At 40.3% G+C, this 23,807-nt stretch overlaps 2 protein-coding genes across 3 annotated transcripts in view; one reads left to right on the top strand and one right to left on the bottom strand.

The window, feature by feature from the left end:
- The first annotated feature begins 181 nt into the window (after window positions 1–181).
- XPA (XPA, DNA damage recognition and repair factor) lies at window positions 182–23,801 on the top strand. The gene is made up of 6 exons (XM_038552904.1): window positions 182–353; window positions 2,714–2,824; window positions 7,187–7,292; window positions 7,817–7,982; window positions 9,648–9,765; window positions 18,605–23,801. Exons 1-6 carry the CDS (start codon window positions 182–184, stop codon window positions 18,751–18,753), a joined length of 822 nt encoding a protein of 273 aa, XP_038408832.1. The 3' UTR covers window positions 18,754–23,801.
- The window catches only part of NCBP1 (nuclear cap binding protein subunit 1), a 36,309-nt gene continuing 34,216 nt past the window's right edge, over window positions 21,715–23,807 (bottom strand). For both annotated transcript variants that reach the window (XM_038552899.1, XM_038552900.1), the window contains 2 exons: window positions 23,135–23,248; window positions 21,715–22,243 (listed from right to left, as the gene is read on the bottom strand). In XM_038552899.1, the coding sequence (XP_038408827.1) occupies window positions 22,130–22,243; window positions 23,135–23,248 (228 nt within the window). In that variant the 3' untranslated portion in view covers window positions 21,715–22,129. The remainder of the gene's footprint in view (window positions 22,244–23,134; window positions 23,249–23,807) is intronic.

The raw sequence follows: 23,807 nt of genomic DNA, 5'->3' as shown, positions 1-23,807 counted from the left end.
CCCGCCCCCTCCTCCCGCCCCGCCCCAGCCGCCTCAGGTCGCGCAGGCGCTCTCCTTCTCAGCGGCCGCCGAGCGGAGTCGCCCGGGAGGCGGTGCCGGCGTCCTGACCGGGCGCTGGGCGGGCTTCGGCGCCAGTGCGCGTGCGCGGGGCCGGAGCCTCGGCTCTCCGGGGCGTCTGGAGATGGCGGCCGCCGGGGGACCCTCGCCGGAGCCGGCGGCTTCGGAACCGCCGGCAGAGCTGCCTGCCTCGGTGCGGGCGAGCATCGAGCGGAAGAGGCAGCGGGCGCTGATGCTGCGCCAGGCCCGGCTGGCGGCCCGGCCCTACCCGGCGACGGCGGCTGCGGCTCCCGGAGGTCTGGGCCCTGGCGGCGCCTGCCCCTTCCCTCCGGCGGGCCCGGTGCCGCGCGGGGAGGCCGCTCCCAGGGCCGACGCGGAGCCCAGAGCGCCAGCGGTTAAGCGCTGGAGCCCGGGCCTCCTCCCTGCACCCAGGTGGCCCCGCTCCCCGCTGAGGTTGGGGGATGCGGCCGCCCTCACCGGTCGGGGCGTCCCAGCGGGTGTCGGGCCGTCGGGGCGTCGGGCTGTCGGTCGGCGCCTTAGCTTTCCCTTTCCGGCCCCGCTGCGCGTCCAAGGGCCAGGGGTGGGCCTCGCATATAAAGCGTTCAGGCTCGTGGCCCATTTCGGGGATCACCCCGCACCGCCCCCGGGTTCATCCCCGTCACCAAAAAGGCGACTGCGCGCGTATTGGGATCCTGCACCTGCTACGTGCCGGGCACCGCGGGCAAACGGACGCGAGCGACTGGCTTCGTGAGGCTCTCTAGGGTAGCACCTGCTGTGACTCCCATCTCTCGAGTTAGCTGACTTGTTAACTTGGAGATAATCAGGGCAGGGTTGGGGAGCGGTGATTTACTGAGGACCAGAGAAGGAAAGGGATCTGCCTGTCCGGCTTCATCGCGGCGGGTTCACAAGCTAATCAGGACTAGAATGGAGCGCATCCCGTCCCATACTGGCTTCTTGGCCTTTTCCTGCCACCAACTGCTTCTGTGCCAGGCGTCTGTTACATCTGTCTGAAATTTATCCCCCCCGCCCCCTTTTCTTAGGGCAGCCCTTGACTGCATGTCTTTCATGTAGGTACCTTTATGTCCTATAACTTTGCACTGTCGTCTTCCTTTGGGCACCTAAAATAGTTTGGTGGACATGCAGTTTTTCAAGACTGCCTCTATGACATGAAGTACACCTGTTCCTAAAGCTACATGCTATACTGTGTTGAGCGTACTTTAGAGCTGTGTCATCTACTACCCCTTTTCATCAGCCAGAAGAAAAGAAAAATGACAGGAGCTGATAGCATGTCTTGATATTCATACTGACACTGGATCTGCCAATTCTAGCTACTTTGGAGAGTTCTGGTTTCATCCTGTTTTCTAGTTTGTTTTTTTAAATTCCTTTCTCCAGGGTCCCTGGGTGGCTCAGTGGTTTAGCACTTGCCTTCAGCCCAGGACGTGGTCCTGGAGTCCTGGGATCGAGTCCCACATCGGGCTCCCTGCATGGAGCCTGCTTCTCCCTCTGTCTGTGTCTCTGCCCCCCACCCTCTCTCTCTGTGTGTCTCATGAATAAATAAGTAAAACTTTTTCTTTTTTTTTTTTTCTTTTTTTAATAGAGAGAGAGACAGAGACAGAGACACAGGCAGAGGGAGAAGCAGGCTCCATGCCAGGAGCCCAACGTGGGACTCGATCCTGGGTCTCCAGGATCGCACCCTGGGCCAAAGGCAGGCACTAAACCGCTGAGCCACCCAGGGATCCCCAAGTAAAACTTTTTAAAAAAATTCCTTTCTCAACTTGAGATGTTCTAGAGTCAGGACGAAAGTTGTTCATTTGCGTTAATTCATACTCATGATTTCACCAAGCTTTGTAGATCTGTACTAAATGGCTGTGGAATGGATGCAAAAAAGAACATAGTATTAAACTTCTGATCATGCAAAGCAAGGCAGGCTGAATATTCTGTTAGGGCACTTATCTGAGAACTGAACTGAACTATGCTGTAACATGGTATACACCCTGCTGAGCTTCAAGGAGTTCGGTTTGGACCAGCTGGAGTAGTCGAGCCCATAACTTGAGCAAGATACTGAACAATGCTCAGTCATGCCAAGACAAAGCCCCATTTCTCTCTGCTGCTCTGCCTGGATGTTTCCCCTGGCCCTTAGCACCACATTCTAAGCAACTTCTCAGTCTTTTCCTATGTGCTTTAGCCTATGTGCTAGCGCAGACATAAAATGAAAATCTTACAGTAGGCTGAAATAAAAATACTGAAGACAAATCTCAGCACCAAATATGATACTGAAGCTTCCAATCTGTATGTGATATATTTCTCTATTTATATTTAGGTCTTTGATTTTATTCTAAGTGGTGGTTGCATTGTAGAGGTGTTACACCTCTTCCTAGATGTTATTTCTCAGTTCTGATTGTAGATTCTCGTAGATATTCTACATACATAATCACATTATCTGTGGATAAAGACTGTTTTTATTCCTTTCCAGCCTATATGCCCATTTTATTTTCTTACCATTGTGCACTAGTTGGGTCCTTCAGTATAATATTGGGTAGAGGTGTTAATAGTGGACATCCTTGTCTTGCTTGATATATATTAACCTGTTTATGCACAAAGGAACATATGGGCTTACCTAGTTAAGCCATTGACCACTTTTACTTACTTTTCATAGGTATGGCTAATGTAAAAGCAGCCCCGAAAATCATTGACACAGGAGGAGGCTTCATTCTGGAAGAAGAAGAAGAAGAAGAACATAAAATTGGAAAAGTTATCCATCAACCAGGTAGAGTGTATTTTCAGAAACTAGGTATCTAGATTGGTCATTTTGAGTAACATGCATAACTCTTTGTAAGTTGATGTTAAATAATGCTATACTTGTCAGTGAGCAGGTCAGCTTTGTAAGAGGAATGCACTTTGGCAGTTTTGCTAGTAGATTAAAAATTAAAGAGATTTGGCAGTGATTAACTTGTAGTCTGTGTACTTAGGGTTGATGCTGTTGTTTTATAATAGGCAGGGACAGCCAATCTATTAACTAATAGTATACTCAGTTGTCTTGATAGGGTGAAATGAAAAGCCAGAACCCAAGAGATAAAATTTAGGACATTCTTTTATTAGTTTGGAGGGATATATATATATATATATATATATATATATATATATATATATATATATATATTTATCCTTGGGGAAGCTTAAAAAACCTATTTTAGTTTTAGCTGTGGCAACAGAAATGTTATATGTTCATCGAGGTAGATGAGAGTCCTGTTCTATTGCACGTTTTCAGAAGCTGAGACCGGAAGGATTAAAATATTTGTTCAATTTGGATGCCATATTTAAGAGGGATATTGACAAGTGAATAGTGTCCAGAATAGGTTGGTCAAAATGGATGTCTTCAAATTGACATGTGAGGAGGAGTTGCCAAAACTGGGTAGGTTTCACTTAGAGAACACTTTTAACTGCCTGCACGTGTAAGAAATGTTTCTCTGTGGAAGAGAGATTATACTTATGATTTGCTTTGGAGGGCAGAACCTGGAGCAGTGGGTGACAATTACAATACAGTGAGGGAGATCTCAGCCCAGTATAATGAAGGAATACTGTGCATATATTTAGCACTGTGGCACATATATAGAATAGAATGTTGGCACATATATCATGTGAGTCTCGTGGTGACTCTGTGAAATGGAAAAATATCCTAACCAAGTGAATTGCCTCTAAGTAGCAAAGCATTGAAGGAGTTCAGAGATTGAAAGACCTGATCAGGATATATTACAGAAGCCTTGGATGGGAAGGGAAGGCATTGAATTAAAGACCTTTAAAGTCCCTATGATTTTATGGATATGAAGTCTCATTGTAACTTTTGTCTGCAGATTTTGCACTCAGCTGTGGGCTATAAAGCCTATACTTTCATTGAACAGATCACATAACAAATATTTATTGATAACCTATTGTAATGCCTTCCTGGTTAACTAAGGTATACATGTGGCATTGGCTGTTAATTCACACATTGATGCTGTGGCTACTGCTTGCAGATAGTGAATTTGTGGAAGTTAGAAAGGTGTGTGTTGGTTTGCAAACTGGCCTGATACACAGCGGGCAAGAGGCTGAAGGAGTCGGCCACTCCAGATTGGTAGGTGGCAGCTTTAATTAGCAAGGGCACTTATGAGGCTTGTCTTTGGTGGCTGCAAGATGAGTAGACTCTGAACCCACCTGCCAAATCTTAATGATGCCTAATACAGAGGCTTAACTGGGTTCAGTTGCATATTCGGGTCAGATGGCCTCAATGACACCTTACTCTCTCAAGGTTTGTCCTTGGAACAGCTCCTATTGTGGGGCTGGTGGACAGAATGAGCATTCCAAGAACAAGGTAGACGGTGAGGAGTCTTGGATTGCCCAGATCCGTCTCATAGGTCAGCTGGCCATCATGTCCTCTTGATTATTTCCTTCAACAGTGTCCCCTTTGGAAGACAGGTTAGAAAAGGCCCTCATTCTTTGGGCTGACTAAGCCTGAGCCAGGCTTCATGGCTTACATAGTGGTCATAGATTGCATTTTAGCCACTGTTTGCCCCCCTGGCCAGATGCCTTTGCACAAGGGGGCTTGTACAACTTTATGTGGCTGACCTATGTGGGTAGAAAAAAACAAGGGGCCAGATTGATATTTTCTATCATTTTTTTTTTTAAAGATTTATTTTGGAGAGTGGGGGAGGAGCAGACTCTCCTTACCCTGATCATGGGAGCAGACTCTCCTTACCCTGATCATGAAGTCCGCCGCGGGCTAAGACCCATGAGATCATGACGTGAGCAGAAATCAAGGGTCAGATGCTTAACTAGCTGAGCCACGCAGGCAACCCCCCCCCCCCCATCAACTTTTGTTCATTTTTAAAGAGCTTCCACATAGCTGAGAGAAATAAAAATTATTCAGACCATTAAATTATATGGGTCATTTGCCTATAAAGCAAAGCCTATCAAATGCTTTTATAATCTAGGACAGAGGTTCATCAGAATCACTAGGAAGGTGATAAGGGCAAGCGGGGGTGAAGGTGATTGATATGGACTTCTAGTTGTAAAATAAATCATGAGGATGTTGACTAGTAATATTATCATGCTGTGTATTTGAAAGCTGCTAGGAGAGTAGATCTTAAAAGTTCTCATAAGAAAGATTTTGTGAATTATGAATGGTGACAGATGTTAACTACTTATTGGGATAATTTCACAATATATATAAATATCGAATCATTATGTTAGACATCTGAAACTAATACACTGTCAGTTATACAGTGTATACATACATACAAGTATGTTATGCAGCTTGAAGGGGCTCCTGGCTGGCCAAATCTGAGACAGTTTGAGCACCAAAGTAATTAAGGACACTACTGAGTGATATGCCATTGGAAAAAATAGAATCTGTGAGTCTGTATCAATAACAAATAAGTAGGTGAATGAATGAATGGTGAGGAGGGAAGGTTCTAGCAGTAGCCTGCCAATTTCCACATGGTAAATTTAAAGGGAGTGATGGGAGTAGAAAAATCATTATTCTATACATTTAAATTTTTTCATTATAAAGACTTCTAAAATTAGGAAAATGCATATTTTATGACTTGATTAATAATGTTATGCAGTATGGAAGGGTGGGGGTGAGAGGATAGGGTAGTTGGGCGACAGGCATCAAGGAGGGCACGTGATATGATGAGCACCAGGTGTTATAAAAGACTGATGAATCACTGACCTCTACCTCTGAAACTAATAATACATTATATGTTAATGAATTGAACTAAAAAAAAAGGCAAAAAAATTGCAAATTGTAATGGAAGAAAAAAATACTATGCAGTAGTCTCCTAATTGGTATTTCAGACCATGGTTTTTCTCCACTCTAACACGTTCTAGTAATGGAGTTTTTGAAGCTCTAATTTTGACTGTATTTTTAATTTTCCTGTGGTCTGTAGCTACACCTTGCTAATATTTTATAAGGAAGAGAGATATTTTTGTTAGAGTTTGGAGATGAGTAGAATGAAGGGGGTGGTGGTAGACTCTTAACTGACCTTGTTGTGTTGGAAGTAGGTAAGGGAAGACAGTGATAGGAATGTGTTGAACTAGTTGTGAACAATTGATGACTCTCCTTGCCACTGGGAGTTGTGGCAGTTCTCAGAGCTGGGGCTTGGCAGTAACAATCATCCTAAAGATTTACTAATAAAACTTTCAGACTAATAGAATAAAGATCCTTAGCTAGGTATTTGAAGTCCTCAAAAAAAAATTGAGCTTTACTTAGTTTGTATGCTGGGAGTTGAGGATATATAGCTAAATATAATGTCCACCCTCAAGTTTACAGTCTCATTGTTGAGATCAGTGTATTGCTGTTTATGGTGATGGTAGGGTGAAATGGAGGGGAGAAAATTTCCCATTTGTAAGTGAATTCTGTTTTGTCTCTCCTAGTGTTGACTTGCTCTTTCCATGTTCTATATTAGTGCCCATCTTCTCTGTCTGTAGGCAGCCGCCTCCCCTCCCTTCTACTCTGGGACTCACCTCCTTTGTACTCTCAACAGTATGGTGGTAGGCAAATAATGGTCTCCAAAGATGTCCATATTCTAATTGCCATGGAACCCGTGGTATATTACCTCAACTTAGCAAAAGGGATTTTGCAGATATGATTAAGGTTAAAGACCTTGAGATGTGTGAGAGATTGTTCTCTACTATCCAGGTGGGCCCAGTGTACTTAGAGGTACTTAAAAGTAAAAGGCAGGAGAGAGTCCCAGGGAGGTGTGATTATGTAAGAAGCCAGAGTGATGTGAGAAGCTCTTACTGCTGGCTTGGAAGATGGAGGAAGGGAGTCATGAGTCAAGGAAGGCAAGCAGCCTCTAGAAGCTGAAAATGGTAATAGATTGTCCCCTAAAACTTCCAGAAGGGAATGCAGCCCACTAAGACTCATGTCAGACTTACAAACTACAGCTCTCTAAGCTAATAAATTTCTGTTATTTTAGCCAGAAGATTTATGATGATTTGTTACAGCAGCAATACAAAATACATGATTTTGCCCTTTATGTAAATATATTTGTGTCAGTTATAAAGTATATGCTGATAAACTGAAGATAGGAGAAAATATGTTCTAAATCACAGAAAAGGAAACTTAAAGAATTAACCTTTATTTCTTTAGGACCTGTTATGGAATTTGATTATGCCATATGTGAAGAATGTGGTAAAGAATTTATGGATTCTTACCTTATGAGTCACTTTGATCTGGCAACTTGTGATAACTGCAGGTACTTATTTCAGACAACGTTCTCAATTGCTAAAGTTTAATGTTTGCATTTAAGGTTTAGGGCAAAACAATAATTAGATCCATTTGGATTTAATTCTTAGCAATTACGATTTTTGTTTTGGGTGTTTACTAAAATTTCCATGGTATCCATTTTGCCAAAGAAACATAGGAAGCTTGTGCTTATCACAGTGATGATATGCCACATAAATAGGAAGGATGGCCCTGGTTCAGCTATAGATCCGTCTTCCTTCTTGCTGTGGGCCTGGTGGGTCTTTACCATCTCTTGGTAGCAGGTTCCTAACCGTCCTCTTCCTCCGGCTGCTCAGGATCCCCTGTGTATTGACATGCTGGTTACTGGACTAGGGTCTTTCTGTTACGTTTTTTATGCTGCTAACTTGACCATGAGTTGAAGGAAAACTATTTTAAAATCATGTTTTGTCATGCATGCCCCTAGGTTGTTAGACTGTTTGAAAACCTAGTTTATTTAAAATAACTAACATAGTACTGGACTTGATTTGTTTTCAGAGATGCTGATGATAAACACAAGCTCATAACTAAAACAGAAGCCAAACAAGAATATCTTCTGAAAGACTGTGATTTAGAGAAAAGAGAACCACCGCTGAAATTTATTGTTAAGAAGAATCCTCATCATTCACAATGGGGTGATATGAAACTCTACCTAAAATTACAGGTCTCTGATCTGTTATATTATAATCAGTCATTTTAAGCCCTTGGTCAGGTGAAGTTTTAATGGTAAACTAGTTATAATTAGCTTAGTTTTGCTTCCTGTGTTGTTTTACAAATGAGTCATAGTCCTGTGTAATGACATTTAATAACATCTGGTTTCACATTTTGGTGTGGTACTTTGGAGCAAATAAATTACTATTAGGTAATGTTACTAGTACAACTTGGGAACTAAGTTGGACCCCATTTCCCTACCCACCCACACCCTCCAATGAAAATCCTAGAAAGTTTCAGGAACTTCACAAATGCCTCAATCTAACTTCACTTGGGAAATACTCCTCTGGAACCGTGTCAAGTGTCCATGTAACTCTTCTGTGTCTCAGATTGGCTCTTCTCACCTTTTTGTGTTGTGGTGATATGCAGAGTTGGTTACCCACTTAGTGTGAGTCCCTTGAGTCACAGTCTCCTGCACTACAGACGTTATATTTCTGTGCCATTATATAAAAATATATTGATAGACATTGCTTTAGAGCAGGTTAATTGGAAAATACTAGAAAATCCCAGTAGCTTCAAATAAAATTAAGAAACTACATTGTAAAACCAATCATTTATTGAATTTTATTAAACCTTAGACCCTGTCAATTAGAAGATTCACCATTAAAAAAAAAAAAAAAGATTCACCATTATTTTATGTATCAGTCAAAATGAAAAAATGCCAACCCAATGCTTATTTGTCACTTGGAGCTTTTATACTTACTGAAATAGTGCCATTAGAGTTATTAGAGGTTTTTTTTTTTTTTTCTATATATCCTGCTTGTGCATACATAAATAGGAAAGGCAGGTACACCAGATTTATTAAGGTAGTCCTATACTTCTTTGCATTCAGAGTCCAATTCTGACATACTTTTGATTCAGCTGTTACAGCACCAGTAAGCAGTTTGCTGCTATGGTGGCATCCTTAGGGTGTTAAAGTTTGGAAATGTGATGTTTTAGAATTTAGGAAATGCCAGTATATCACTTGATTATATTAGGAAGAAATTTGAGTTTGGCTCTCTTGTTGAGAGGTCCTGAGCATAATTCTTTGTACCTGTGTTAATCTAAATGTAAATAAGTATAAAGAGTCAAGAGATTGTAATGCAAAGTTTTAAAACTAGAATAAATACTTTAGGTCATTCAGGTACCAGAGTTATTTTTTTTTTTTTAAAAAGATGATACCCGAAAGACCAGAAATTAGTAAGAGACCGGGGAGGAGTGGAGCAGTCTGGACTGGTTCTCCGCAGTGAGAGGTTTTTGGAAATGATCTCATGTGGAGATGGGCTGTGGCTAATTGGTCTGCAGATTTTTAGGTGAGTGTGACAAAACTCATCAGACCCACTGACTGCTGGTACTTCTGTGGATTCATGTGGAAACAATGTAGCAGAGAAGCAGTTAGAGGAAGACTCTTGTACTTAGAGTCTGAGCAAATGTTTACTGACGGTCCTGTAGGCCTAGATAGAGGTGTTACTAAAGCTGTTTCTTAGCACTCTTTAAAAAAATCTCTTAAAAATTTCAAATACTTATAAAATTGCCCTTGAGTGAGATCACGTTTTGGTGTCCATGGATTTAATCATTATGACTTTATAATACTTAACGACTGAATCACGGCTTATTAAATCTGGATTCTGTGTTGTAGATTGTGAAGAGATCTCTTGAAGTGTGGGGTAGTCAGGAAGCATTAGAAGAAGCAAAGGAAGCTCGACAGGAAAACCGAGAGAAAATGAAACAGAAGAAATTTGATAAGAAAGTAAAAGGTAAGTGGAGGGGCACCTGGCTGGCCTGGTTGGCAGAGTGTGAGACTCTTGATCTTGGGGTTGGGAGTTTGAGTCCCACATTGGGTGTAGAGATTACTTAAAAATCTTTAAAAAAGTAAAAGTGGTTACATTGATCTCATGAAGGATTGTATTTTATTGACTTGCAGACAGACTTTAGCTAAACAAGTTGTTCTTGTTTAAAGATCTATCACAGTAGATTGGAATGTTTTTCAATAGACTGAAGAAAGAAAAGACAAAGCTTGCTCTCAGTAGGTTGGTATTTAAGGCTCTCAGTGCAAACCTCAGAGTACTGTAGTTCTAAAAAGTGTGTAAGTCCTCCTCTCAAAGTGAATTATGTGTTTATATAGGAACAATGATCAGACATATATCCTTGGTCAAGGATTTGGTATCAGTTCATGGCATCATATGACTAACAAGGTTATGAAAAGGACATCCACCAGCAAACTTAATTGCTTAAAATGCAAAAATTGTGCCTGTTAGTCCTCTAATTTAGTGGCTAGAGGGAGTCTTCTCACATCAGCGAGTCTAATCATTTTTCTTCTATATGTGAATAAAAGATCTAGAAGGGTAGAGTGACTTGTTACATAGATATTAGCGAGGTGGGACTGAAAGCAAGTTTTCATAACTGAACATCTCCATTGGTACATTCATTCCTCTGTCCATACATTTGTCTATCCATTCCTTTCTCCATCTATCTCTTTTTATGTCCATCCATTTGTGTATGCATATGTGCAAGTAGTCATTCATCTGTCCATCAGTGCGTCCGGTAATTAGTGTCCACTGTGTTCTAGACACTGTGCTAACATAAGTGCTGGAGTCAGGCTTAGTCAGAAGACAAAGGCCAGTAAACCTAAAATCCTGTTGGAGTGTGATCAGTACCGTGATAGTGGTGGAGCAGTAAGAGCCCTCTGTGCTAGATCACAGAATCCCTGGAAAGAGTCTTACATGGTAGACACTAGTGTTCTTCATATGGTAATTGTAGAGTCCCAGTGTGGTGTAGGGTGTATATGGATAGCATGTATCTTATGTATGTACAGGCTTATGCATATCCATTTAAAATGAGTGTTTTAGCCAGAATAAATAATTTTGCTTAGGTGTTTAGGATTTAGAAGAGATTTTGGAAGATAGCTCAGATGTGTTAAAACAACAAAAATTGAGTGTCAGCCTGCCTTGTTTCTTCTTGTGAGGGTATTTTTTTCCTCTTCTCATTATAAGATTAATTCATGTACAGTGCAGAAAAGTTGGGAAAGTCCAAACTTGTAGTAGTCTCCTGCCCAGAGACCATCAGTAGTGATGTCTTAGTGTCAGTTTGTCTAGTTCTTTCCTATGCATGACTCTTTAAAAATATTTCATATAAAAATGGAAGCACTGTTGGACATTTATAAAGTTTATCAAAACCTCATGATAAACATCCTTACACACAACACATCTTTATAGAAGTTAGAGTTATCTAAGACCTCAGCTCCTGAGTTGGGGGGTAAGCACACTTCTGTGGCTTTGTTAGATTTCTTGTAGCAAACTGCCATGTAAAAGCCTTTCATTGAAGAATCTTCCCTAGATGAGCCACTGCTGTACCATCACTGAGAACACCTGCAAGGACCAACTGAGAGGCTTTGGAAAGACTTCTTTTCAGTTTAGTCCTTTCCTTTCATCTTTTATTACATTATGTTCCACCTCATGTTTTAGCTCAGCCCTCCCTTCTTCCAGCATCAAGGAGAGCCTCGAAGGATAAAGTAACAGAAGCTTCTTACTGGGTGTGAGAGGGGAGGGCAGAGTGACAGACTAATTACAGACCAGGCTGGGGTTTTTGGTAACTCCAGCTACCTGCATTGCCTCCACTCTTCCCTCTCTGCTGCCTCTAAAAGTCACTTTTCTGATGGTATTTTGGTGCAAACAGTAGTAAATGGATAAAGAATTGAAGACTTAGACCTACAAAATGATGAAATACTTTAAAATGGGGGGACTATATGTAATTTGTATTTAGATACTATTTCTGTAATTTGGTCAAGATATCATGTAAATGTGGCCAAGTTCTTATAATTCGACTAATAGTAAAAGATTATAGCATCTGTTTTATACTTTTTCTATAAAACTTAAGATAATCCTATAGATCAAATTAGTATAAATAGAACAGTTCTTTTAAGATTTATGTAATTTTTATAGGTATTAGCTTAAGGAAATGTTAACTCAAATATAACTGGCTGTTTTCCCCATGGTATTACATTGCTGCTATTAATCACCAGATAAAACTATGGATTTCCCTCTTCCTTAAAGAGTTCAAATTTGCCCTGAATTTTTTTCTGGACCCTTGACACTGGTTTCTTTAATTGAGTTCCTTTCTTGTTGGAATGAAGCATGTCTTTTTGAGGAAGTTTTTCTGAGTGGTGTTTTTCTTTTTCCTTTGCATATGAGAACCTGAGAGCTCTCTCAGTTGTAAAAACAATACTCCCCTGTCTTTGGTGTTTCATGTGCAGAGGTCAACACGGTACCCTCTTTAATTATGGCTTCTTCTTGTTGGTTTACTTTAGAGGTTGGTGAACATGTTCCAGTTCTCCTGACTAGGCCAAAAAGGGCTGAGAGTGGAGTAGACACTGTAGAGATTAGAAACAAGGAGCTTACCGTGCAGTTTGCTCAGAACAGAGAGGAATAAAAGCAAGTCTAAAGGTTTTTTAGTTGAAAAGAAATTGGAACCTGGTTCCTCTTGTTCTTCTGATTTTGATCCACAAAGAAGCTGACACAAAGCTTACTTCCTTATGGAAAGGTAAGAGATTACATTTACCTGCTTTTAGAATGTGATCTGCTTGAGAAAGAATTGGTTTTACTACAGAAGAAATTTAAGTATAAGTAGTATTAAAGTATTTATATATAAAAAAATAAAGTATAAATATAGACAAAGGTTAAAGACAAGAATTGTCAGCAAATTCATATTGTTATAGATCCCTTAGATCTAAGAAGGCAGAAGTAGAAATGATGGCATCACTCCTGCTCAGTTTAACTGAATTTCAAAAAAATGCAGTGTGTGCTGGCTCTGCTATTGGAAGAGAACTTTCATTTGGTACAAATACACAGAACGTTTGGGCTTGCATGCCTCGCCACAGATAAGGTGGAGATAAGACTTTTCTTTAAAGTTACACTCCGTTTTCTTTTATTTAGTACTGGCAGAGGTAAGCCTTCTAAAGATGAAAAATTATTTCTATTTGTTACTATTCACTTTTCCCCCCAAAAGAGGAGGGTAGGAAAAGCCCTCTTTGGGGCTCTAAATGTGTGGACAGTTTATATGCGGGGCCTGTGGTTATATTTATGACTGTTTTCAGGCTTCTCTCAGTAGAGTTTGAAGGACACAGTTCCATGCTCCTCTGCTTCAGTTTATGGAGGACAAGATAAGATCAAAGCATCATGTTTTTTGAAATCTCCCTGTGATTTTTTTTTTTTCCCCTCTATTTTTTTTTTTTTCCTCTAGTTAACAAGAGGCACCCTAGGTCACAACTTCCTGCCCTTCCATTGAATATTTAGAAACGTTTGGTCTCTCTCAGCTCCTTGCCCTGTCAGTTTACCTCATAAACAGCTTTGGGGTTCTTTGAATACAAGCTGATGCTTTTACAAAATTAAGATACTAAGGCAAATAAAATACAAGTTTTAGAGTGGCATAAATTTTTCATTGAAACAAGGATTTAGGGGAAAACAACTTCAGGTAAAAATATCTATCTGAAGATATCCATAGCAAGGACTGGTTAGCAGGAACATTTTTATAAATTTCCCCAGAGGTAGTCCACAGCTTTCTGTGCTGTGAAATTCTAGACCAGCAGGACTAGGAGGTTGTAACAGAAGCTGTTTTGTTCTCTAGCTCCACTAGACTTCAGTGCTGCTTGGCTCGGGAAGGGGGGCTTTCCCTCCCCACCCCACCCCACCCCACCCCATCCCACCCCACCCCAGGGCTCCTGAGCTCTCTCAGGGCTAGTGAGTCTTTCCCACGTCTAGGCTCTGACCTTTCTGCCTCCCTCTTCTCACTCAGCAGTAGGGCGTGACCTCTACTTTCCAAAGTTTTAAGTGGCTTAAATGAAGTAATTTAAAACGCTCATCTTTATTTAAAAACTTGATGTCACCAAATGGTGACATTTTGCCACATCTTTTTACAACACACACACTCGGTTGACCATTTAAAAGTTGCTTGAGAACATTGTGATTAAATGTAATATTAGGGCAGCCCTGGTGGCACAGCGGTTTGGCGCTGCCTGCAGCCTGGGGTGTGATCCTGGAGACCTGGGATCGAGTCCCACATTGGGCTCCCTGCATGCAGCCTGCTTCTCCCTCTGCCTGTGTCTCTGCCTCTCTCTCTCTGTGTCTATGAATAAATAAATAAAATCTTAAAAAATAAAAAACAATGTAATATTAACATAATGCTGTTGTCCGATGTGTCCTAGACATCCAGTCGTTCTGCTGTCCCTCACGGTTTTTTAGTTGTTGGATCCAAGGGCCATTCAAAGGTGATACTGTCTGTACTCTTTCAGGCCTTCAGCGGTTTTTAGGACTACTTTTTTGGAGACCACCACCTGTTTTGCAGAACGTCCTTATTTAGGTTTATTAGCAGTTTATTTCCTCACAATTAGATTCTGGGCATTTTTGGTAGGAGTCCTTCCCAGGTGATGTGGCTGTGTCATGTGGCACATGCTCTCAGCTAAGAGTCCTACTGTGTCGTCTGATGGCTCGGTTGAGGTGGTGTCTGCTAGGTTTGCCCATTGTCCAGGTGCCCTCTCTTCTTTGTAATTAGTAGGAAATCTGTGGGGTCCTCTTAGGTACTGTGTGAGCGAGCATCTTCTTTCTTAAGTCTCGCTCATAGGTTTTAGCACACGGGCATGATTCTTGCCCGAGTCTGTTGTTACTAGGCTGGATAGAAATGGTGATTTTCTATTTCTGTTATTCTTTCTATAATTATTTGACTCCCTTTAGGAAGAGCTTTTCAAGTATCAGTTGGATTCATGGATTCTTCTTCTCAAATTGGTATTATAGTCCAATCCTGTTCATCATTCTGAAACTTAAACGGTCTCCCATTTGGCCCCTTCCAGCTAACTCCTGACTTTCTAAGTTTTTATTTGGAGATAAGTTCAGAAAGTTCCATAAGATTGCAAAGATAAGTATAATATAAAGGACACCGCTGTATCTTTTCCCCAGACTGATCTATTGTTAGCACGATGCCTGTTGTGTCATTGTACTCTGCATGTGACACTTGCCGGAGCTGTTGAAGAGGTGGTTGCGCGTCAATCCCTCCCCCACTCCTAGTGCTGCAATGCGTGCTTCCTGGCAACAGCGTCCCTCGCAGGACCAGAGTGTTGTAGTGAGATCTTTATCTCCTGTCATCCAGAGTCTAGTTCTGTTACTTCGCCGAGTAACATCCTGTGCAGTTTTTCATTATAGCTCAGGATCCAGTCTAGGATCAGGCATTGCTTGGCTCCAGGTACACTCTTTCTAAATTTCTTTATTCTGGAATATTTCCACAACCCCTGTCTCTTTTAACATTGACATTTTTGAAGAAGTTTCTTCCTTTCCCCGTCTTGCCTGTTTAGAAATGTTTTTCATTTGGGGCTTTTCTGATGTTTCACAATGGTTAGAGTCACATTATGCATTTCAGGAGGGAGGTTGTACATCAGTGACTTATTTCTTAGGGTATCCTATCTGGACACATACGTCCATCAGCCTTCCATAATGACGTTACTTATTTTTTATTATATAAGCAAAAAAAAAAAAAAAAGGTTATGGGCCAAATATCTTGCTTTTCCTCAACACCTCCCCTGAGATTTAGCATCTGTTCACGGATGGTTCTTGTTTGAACCAGTCTTTAGTATGCTCTTTGCAAAAATGGTTTTTGAACTTCAGTGCTCTCTCCACATTTAGCCAGTTAGAAGTCTGCACTCTACAGCATCCTCTCTGCCATGTATTTATTATTGGTATGGATGCATGAATTCCTGCTCTTCTCCATGGCTTTTGGTTCATTTCTGTCCTGTTTTGATGTTCAGACTGTCTTGAGATTTGGGCCAAAAGGAATCTTCTGTAAGCTAGCTCCTCTTTCCTTTTGCCATGTCTTCATTGTTGAGAACTTCTACTTTATAGCGCAAAACATGTGCGTATCTGTTTTTTTTTTATATCTGCCCCATGTGTTGTAAATTAACACCTTGAGTTTACACTCATATACCCAGTTCTAAATTCAGAATTTTAGGGCTCATTCTTTTTCTTTCCTTGCTTGTAACTCCCTTCTCTGACATTGAGAAGAAACCTGATTCGTATTATCCTTAATGTAGTCATTTGATTGACACCCCGGTATGTAATTCCCATCACTGTTGCTAGTGGCCTCCACAGCAGGGAGAGCCTCCTTACTTTTCTTGGGCTCCCTCATCCCTACCGCAGATGCCTGCTTTACCTGCTCCACTTAATGGCTTTAGGACTAGTGTTCAAGGGAAAGAAGGCAAGAAAATGGTAAACATACCAGTATTTTAGTACTTCATTTCCTAGCATAAGTTTTTCCAGGAGTGTCTAGTAAATACTAAAGATAATGGTTTTATTTCTTACCATTATTCTTGATGGGAAGAAAAAGCCATAAAGTCAGTAAAAACCTCATGTTCAATTATGACCAATTATGGATAGCAAACTAGATTTTGTTGTCTGTATTCTAGTGTTAAGCAAATAGTTTTCTTCTCCCTCTTCCTGAGTTCACATAACACTCAAGTTAGGTGGAGGTTAGCTTAGCAGGGACTGGGATGCAGTAAGATTTTGAGAGCATTTTCTCAGTAAAGGAAACGTGGCTAGGATACCTTGTATCAGGGAGGTATTGGAACTCAAACAGGAGACCTCTCCCTGTCATTGTCTGAAACCACGAGGCATCTGTGCTGGTCAGCACATTTCATTTTTTCTTTAGAAAATAAGGTGAAAAGGGCAGCCCCGGTGGTGCAGTGGTTTAGCGCCGCCTGCAGCCCAGGGTGTGATCCTGGAGACCTGGAATCGAGTCCCACATCAGGCTCCTTGCATGGAGCCGCCTTCTCCCTCTGCCTGTGTCTCTGCCTCTCTCTCTCTCTGTTTCTCATGAATAAATAAATAAATCGAAAGTAAAAAGGCATTCCAGGTATGTCTAGAAAAAATTAACTTCTTCAGAATGTGACAGATGTGGGAATAAAGATGATTATTAGGAAAACACAATGTTCCCTCTAGTTTGGAAACTGTCTAGAGGTATGTATGTTGAAGCTTGAAAACAGTGGTCTCATGAAGTGCTTCTCATGGAGGTGAGTGGGAAAAAGCAGCCCAGCTTTAGTGGTTGGTCACAGGAACCTGAGCTAGACAGGCCTTTGGGTTTGACCTTAGGCACGTTTGTCACTTCTTTGGGCCTTGGTTTTCTCATGTTAAAACTGAGTGATAGTTGTACTTCTCTCAAAGGCTTTGAGGATTAAATGTGCTTATAAAGTGCTTAGAACAGTGCCTAATAGGTAGTGCTACCTCTGCTTATCCTTATGATACAATAAAGTCTGAAATACAAAGATTCAAGTATTTTGATACTAATCATGAGGAGGATTAAAGAAAATATGTGATCACTTGGTGTACAGTGATTTTTGAGTTGTAACACTCTTCCTTAGGTAGTGCTGTCAGCACTTGATAGATCAGAATAAGAAAAATGTCAACAATTAGTGTTGCTTTTTATTCATTAAACTGGAAACTGAGGAGTTATTAGCTTGTTAATTTCCAGTTAACACTAAGCATTTGGTTTCTTCAGGCAATATAGTGTGAACTTTTAAAATGTGATTGGCTCAGTTGCTTTTCAAAGCATCCAACATTTTATTTTTTATTTGGTTTTTAAAAAGATTTACTCACTTGACAGAGGGGCATGGGAGAGCACAAGCAGGGGGGAGTGGCAGAGGAGAGGGAGAAACAGGCTCCCTGCTGAGTTTAATGAGCCAAAGGCAGACCCTTAGGCAGCCGAGCCACCCAGGCACCCCTCAACTGTGTTTTTTGACATTTTAACATGACACAGTGAAGAAAGTTCTAAACTGTGGAATATAAATGACCTGAGGTCACATGCTATTTTTGTTCCATTTCCCTACCTGCGAAATAAGTAAAATAAAAGCTATGGTTCTTTTCCAGATCTTGTTTTTGATTCTTATATTTAGGTTGTACTTTGCAATAATTGGCAATCCCTCTCCTAAAATACTGCTCTCATAAGGAACTGAATGGACTTCAAGTCAGGTACATGGTTTTTCTAAGATGAAACACCAGCATAGTAGCAGAGTTCTTGGCTTTCTAGTTATCTTGCTTATAGAAGCAGCCCCTCACATGCAACTGTGAAATGCTCCTTTCCTGCTATGGCATTTTTCTTAGCTGCTTGAACAAATGCCATTTTTCTAAATCCTCTTTTACTAATCTTCTGAATTTGTTTTACTGTCCCTCTAACCCACTTACCCATTTCTGTAGCTCCCATTTCACGTAGCTCCAACGAGTAACTTCACAGGCCAAGTTGGCCAATGTTATGGAATCAATTTTTGTTATAAAATTAATGTAAACCCTATGAGGTTTATTTTTTAAAAAAAGATTTTATTCATGAGACAAAGATAGGCAGAGGGAGAAGCAGAAGTGGGACTTATATAATTTATTATATTATTATGTGGGGAGCCTGAAGTGGGAATCGATCCCGATCTCGGGATCACACCCTGAGCTGAAGATAGAGGCTCAACCACTGAGCCACTCAGGTGTCCCTCATAGAAGACACACATACACACTTCATAGATTTTGGGTTTCAGCTGAATAGCATCACTGAAAAACTGGCTTTTGTTTATTTTCTTAGAATTACGGCGAGCAGTAAGAAGCAGCCTGTGGAAAAGGGAAACAGTTGCTCATCAGCATGAATATGGACCAGAAGAAAACCTAGAGGATGACATGTATCGGAAGACATGTACTGTGTGTGGCCATGAGTTGACATATGAGAAGATGTGACCGACTAGTTGTCAAGTGTTCACAGATGAATGGACCACTCGTGTAAATAATGCTTCAGGAAGAAATTTGTATGTTATGGCTTAAGAGCAATTTTCAGTTACAGTCCAGCAGGTCTGGTTGTGGGCAAAATACTGGGTCTACCATAGGGATGGGAGCTGAGGGGTGGAGTAGGTTCAAAAGTTAGAACTAAAATTGAGAACTAAGAAGCCAAACCCAACCCTAGACTGGAATTAGGAGGAAGAGCTTTTATGAAGGGCAGAAGCAGCTGAAACATATTCTTCTCCTAGGAAACAACGCGAATGGTGGTAGATACTGGGCCCCAGAGGCTAACGAGTCTTCTAGACTCTGTCTCCACATGAGGGGGTGGGGAGCCGTTGTTGGCCATGTCTTGACCAACAGCAGCGATTGAGTTGTGCAGTCTGATCATGTTTTCTGTATCCTTATGGTTTACTACCACAGGCCCTAATGTCTGTGTCTATATGGCCCTTTTCGAATCTGGATTAAAATGGAACAACAGCCATATTGTCTCCTATTGATCAAAAAAGGTACTAAGTTTATCCTAACTTAACATTTACAGAGCACTTACTGTGGGCCGGGCAGGTGTGATGCTAAGTGGCTTACAGATATCCTCCTTTAATCCTGGGAGGGAAGATAACCTCTGTGTTTACTAAGCATTTCTAAAGGAAGTGATAACCTACACCCGACAGACATTGCCCCAAACATCTGGAACAGGCTTAGTCAGTTTTGACCTTTTTGTCAAAAGGATTACAAGGTAGTTAGAAAAAGGATTACAAGGTAGTTAGAACTAGTAAGAGGATTTGTGCTTGATTACAAGGTCTGTGCATTATTGTTATTATTACAAAACTTGTTCAAGTTAAACTGGGTATTTTCAAGTTGTTCTTTACCGCTTTTTTTAGTCCTGTTGCTACAAGCAGAAGAAATAGGTTCATTTTCCTTTCCAGATCAATTCTGGAGATTATGCTTGAAGGCAGGCAAGTCCAAACAAGTCCAACTCAAATAGGCTTGAGACTGTAATTACTAATTGTTCTGAGAATTCAGTATAGAAATATTTACTATATTAGCCAGGTTTTTTTTTTTTTTTTTTTTAAATTATTGATTCTGTAAAAATTGATTCAGAATGGGCAGCAAGACCATCCTGGGACCACAAGAAAGCTTCCAGCTTGATGACAACAGAGTAAGGAGGGTCTAGGTAGCTGACAACAATATTAACTGTGTGGGAGATAAAGAGCCGTTGAGCCATAGGACCTAGGTGGTTCACATTCCACTTTTTAGCTGTGGGCCTTTCTATCTGCTGGCTGGGCATAGTCACTCAGGGGGATGGTTTCTAAGGATTAAATATGGTGAGTCTGTGGCACGTGGCACACAATAGCAGCTTGTTAATGAGCACATATTCTCATCAGGACAGTATAATTCTAGATTTGTCTAGTTTCAGGTATGCTTCTATTCACTCTTTCATCAATTTAAGATAATCTCCTATCCAGAGAACACCAACAGCCCAATGTGCTCAACCCAGGTTGGCACGTTCCTCATTTCTCATTTTCAGGTATATTTACAGATTAGTAAATTTTACAACAAAACAAACTACTTGCTCTTCCTGGAAACTAGTAAACTTACTTTCATATGAACTACTGCCTGAATTGTTCCTGGAAGGGAGATTTACAATCAAGGAAAAACAAAGCATATGTTCACTTTGACAAAAGACATGTTAAAATGGGAAAAATATTAAATGGCATTGATAGAGTATTTAACAGAATATTGATTTGTTTGCAAGGTACAGTAGTGACCAGCTATTCTTTTGTCTGTATGAGCTCTTTAGTGGGGAAAGCAGCTGCTGAATGTTTTTGCTCCTACACCTTTTTCAAAATTCAACTTCCAGTTTTTTTTCATAAACTTAGCTGCCAACTGTACAGAGTAGGGTCACATCAGTGAATTCTTGTTGGAAGCAATACTATACATGAGAGGACCCAAGAGAAAAATCCCTCTAGAATTCAGATCAAGCAGGTTTAACTAGCCAAATTCTGCAGGACACTGGGACAGGACTACAAGATTACCCAAACCTTAACTAGTTATCCTTTCGGCATCTTGAGGACAAGAGCCATGTCTGATAACTGTTTGTGGGATGAAGGAAACCAAAAGAATATTTAGACAAGAACTTGGGCTTTAGTCCCTTTTTTGCTAGTACCTTGCCATATGCACCCTTAATTCTGTGAATAATAATTTTTTGTTTTAAATGGTATGGTATTTAAAAAACCTAGGAATTCTTATTTCTTGAGTGGACTATATTTTATAGCCACTGTGATATAAACCAAAGAGATTGGATAACAATACAAAAAATGCTAATGCATCCTAAATTTATGATAAGCTAACAATACCTATGTTGTACAAACGCACAGGAAAACTACTTACCAGTTGTGGGGTTGTTGAATTTTTCCTAAGGTTTAGTGAGGCCTTAAAATGTCAGCAACTGGCAATGTCAGATAATCCCTTATACTTGCATATTATTTTATGTGCACTCTTATTATCTCAGTTAAACTTTAATGCCACATAGGAAACAGGCTCAAGAATTAGTAATTCTATTAAAGCAAGTTCTGTAGAAAGAAAATCCAAACCTACATATAATTTAAAGTTTTAGCCAATCTAGCTACTTCTATTTCCACTGTAGCATGTACTTCACTAGTGGACCTTGGACAAATCTGTCTCCAAGACTAGAGATGCCCAGATGGCTCCAAGGTAACAGTTCCCACACCTGCCTGCACCCTGGAAATTGTGTGGTTTAATTTAGAAAATAACTGTAAAGATTTTGGGTAGTGCTACTCTGAGTAACATTTATTAATAAGATACTTTGAAGAGTGGGAGAATTCCAAGTGAGGGAAGTACACCTTCAATAAGAAACCACCAACTTTAAAGTAGATTGAGATGATAAATCATGAAATACCAAAGTTTAAAAAACATTTTGAGTTTTATTTCAGCCATGTTAGGTTATCCATGAGCTGTGAAAAGCTATGCTACTTGATAGTAAACCCACCAGTTCTATATACTACTTTATAAGCTGGACCTCTAGTGTTCACATACCTCAAATCACTTATCTTTTGTGCCTTAAGGAGAAAATACCAGAAAAGTTGTATGTGTCACATATATAATACATCCTATGGTCATCGTCACATTGTCAGTCGGGAATTTCTGCTCTGTAGGGGTAATCAAAGGTGATCACTGCTATATTCTTCACTGTTCCCCCCCACCCCCCTTTAGTAAGTCAAAGGATGCTACAAGAAAGCAAGCATTCAAACCATCAAAAAATAAGACAAATTATTTTGAGATATTTTAAAAAAATCTTGACAGGGGAATAAAATGACCCTTAGGCCTGTAGGGCACAGAACTGCTGGAACACAGCCAGGATATGAGGGTCTAACTCAGCAGTGAAGAGCAGGTTTTCCAGGGTCACCATGTACTGCTGGATTATTTGGTGATGCTGTGGACACAAAAAAGGGGATTTTAGGTTAGGAAAAAGACCATGTAAGCAATCTTGCAGAACATTTTGCTCAGAAGCCTGCCCATGTTGTTGGAATGATGGGAAGGGATGGGGAAAAAAGTCGTTATGCTTGATAGGAAGAGGGATATAAAAATGGGAAGGATGTCAGTAACTTAGAAAAAACAACTGGTCAGAACTGGATTTCAACATAAATGTAATTCATGCTTCAAAGCAGTAGCAGCTTCTATTACAGACTAGGTTCAGTTGGGTCTCTGCTAGTTAGAACAAAAGACAGTAGGACTTTTTAAAGGTAGCCCAGGCAGGGACTGCTCCAAGATTAAAAACCCAGGAAAGAGGATTAAAAACATGGTTGCTGAAACATGAGAAAAGATACTTTGCAATAATTTTCCTTTTTTTGCTTTTACTGGTTAGAGCATCTAAGATTTTTGTTTTACAAAAAGATAACATCACTGGCTAATTCTCTAGTAAGTATTCTATAAACTAAGAAATCCAAACTTCATTTTGTCTCTTAAAAATAGTTCATCTATCTCACTGACAATTCCTGACCCGTTGAGCCTACGTGGGAGGAAAAATGTTAGAAAATGAAAATCTCTTCTATGCATGCCTGTACGACTTGCATATACTAAGATCTCTACAGGCTAGACCTAGAGAACAGCAATTAAGAGTATGAATGATAGAGGACCCATTTAAGCCTAAATATTCTGATGAGCAATAGTAGGAGCAAATGGACATTAAAAGGGCCTTCCTTACAAGTACTACAAAACCTCCTGACAAATCCGACCATTTTTTAAAAGTTTTAAAACTTTTTTTTAAAAGTCCTTGTGGCTGAGAATAGTGATGTTTATTATCTAATCATAATTTCCCACAAACCTGTAAGAAGATCTGCTGGAGCCTCTCTATACAGTTCTTATACCATGGGGTTAATACACTGGTCCCGTCAGTCTCACATCGTACTAAGTGCTCAGTCAAGATCATGATAAATCGCTGGAAACGGGGTACAAAGGTAAAGCAGTGTTACAGGGAAAATTCTTATGCTTTAAAAAGCAATCACATTTTTGATCAAGAAACCTCAAAGGCACTGCTTATTCCACTCAGTCTTCATGATGTGCATTGCCAACTTTCCTAAGTCAATAAATCCTGTCAGTCTAGAAAGGCAGACTAGGGCTAATGTCCGTACATCCTTTTATATAATACACGAACACCTTTAATATCTAGATTACTATGCCTGTCATTTTTCTCTGCAACTACTTCTAAGGCCATAATTAGAAATGTATGTATAAAATGTTCATCAGAAAGGAAAATGATCAACAATTGGGAATAATTAAATATAAGAGGTATTTAAAGTATCCTCAAACATTCTGTGAAAGCTTGGAGAAATGCTCACGTAAGAATGCTAAGTATATACCACAGACGCGGGGGGTCCATGTGGTTACCTGCAAGTAGTGAACTTTTACTTCCTTTGTAAATTTTTGTATTTTAAACTTTTATAAATGCTCAAGTATTATGATTAAAAAAAATAACATTTTTCAAGCCTAAAGAACTA

This window comes from Canis lupus, chromosome 11 (genome assembly GCF_011100685.1).
Source record: "Canis lupus familiaris isolate Mischka breed German Shepherd chromosome 11, alternate assembly UU_Cfam_GSD_1.0, whole genome shotgun sequence".
Lineage (NCBI taxonomy): Eukaryota > Metazoa > Chordata > Mammalia > Carnivora > Canidae > Canis > Canis lupus.
This window is presented reverse-complemented; position numbering and strand designations above follow the sequence as displayed.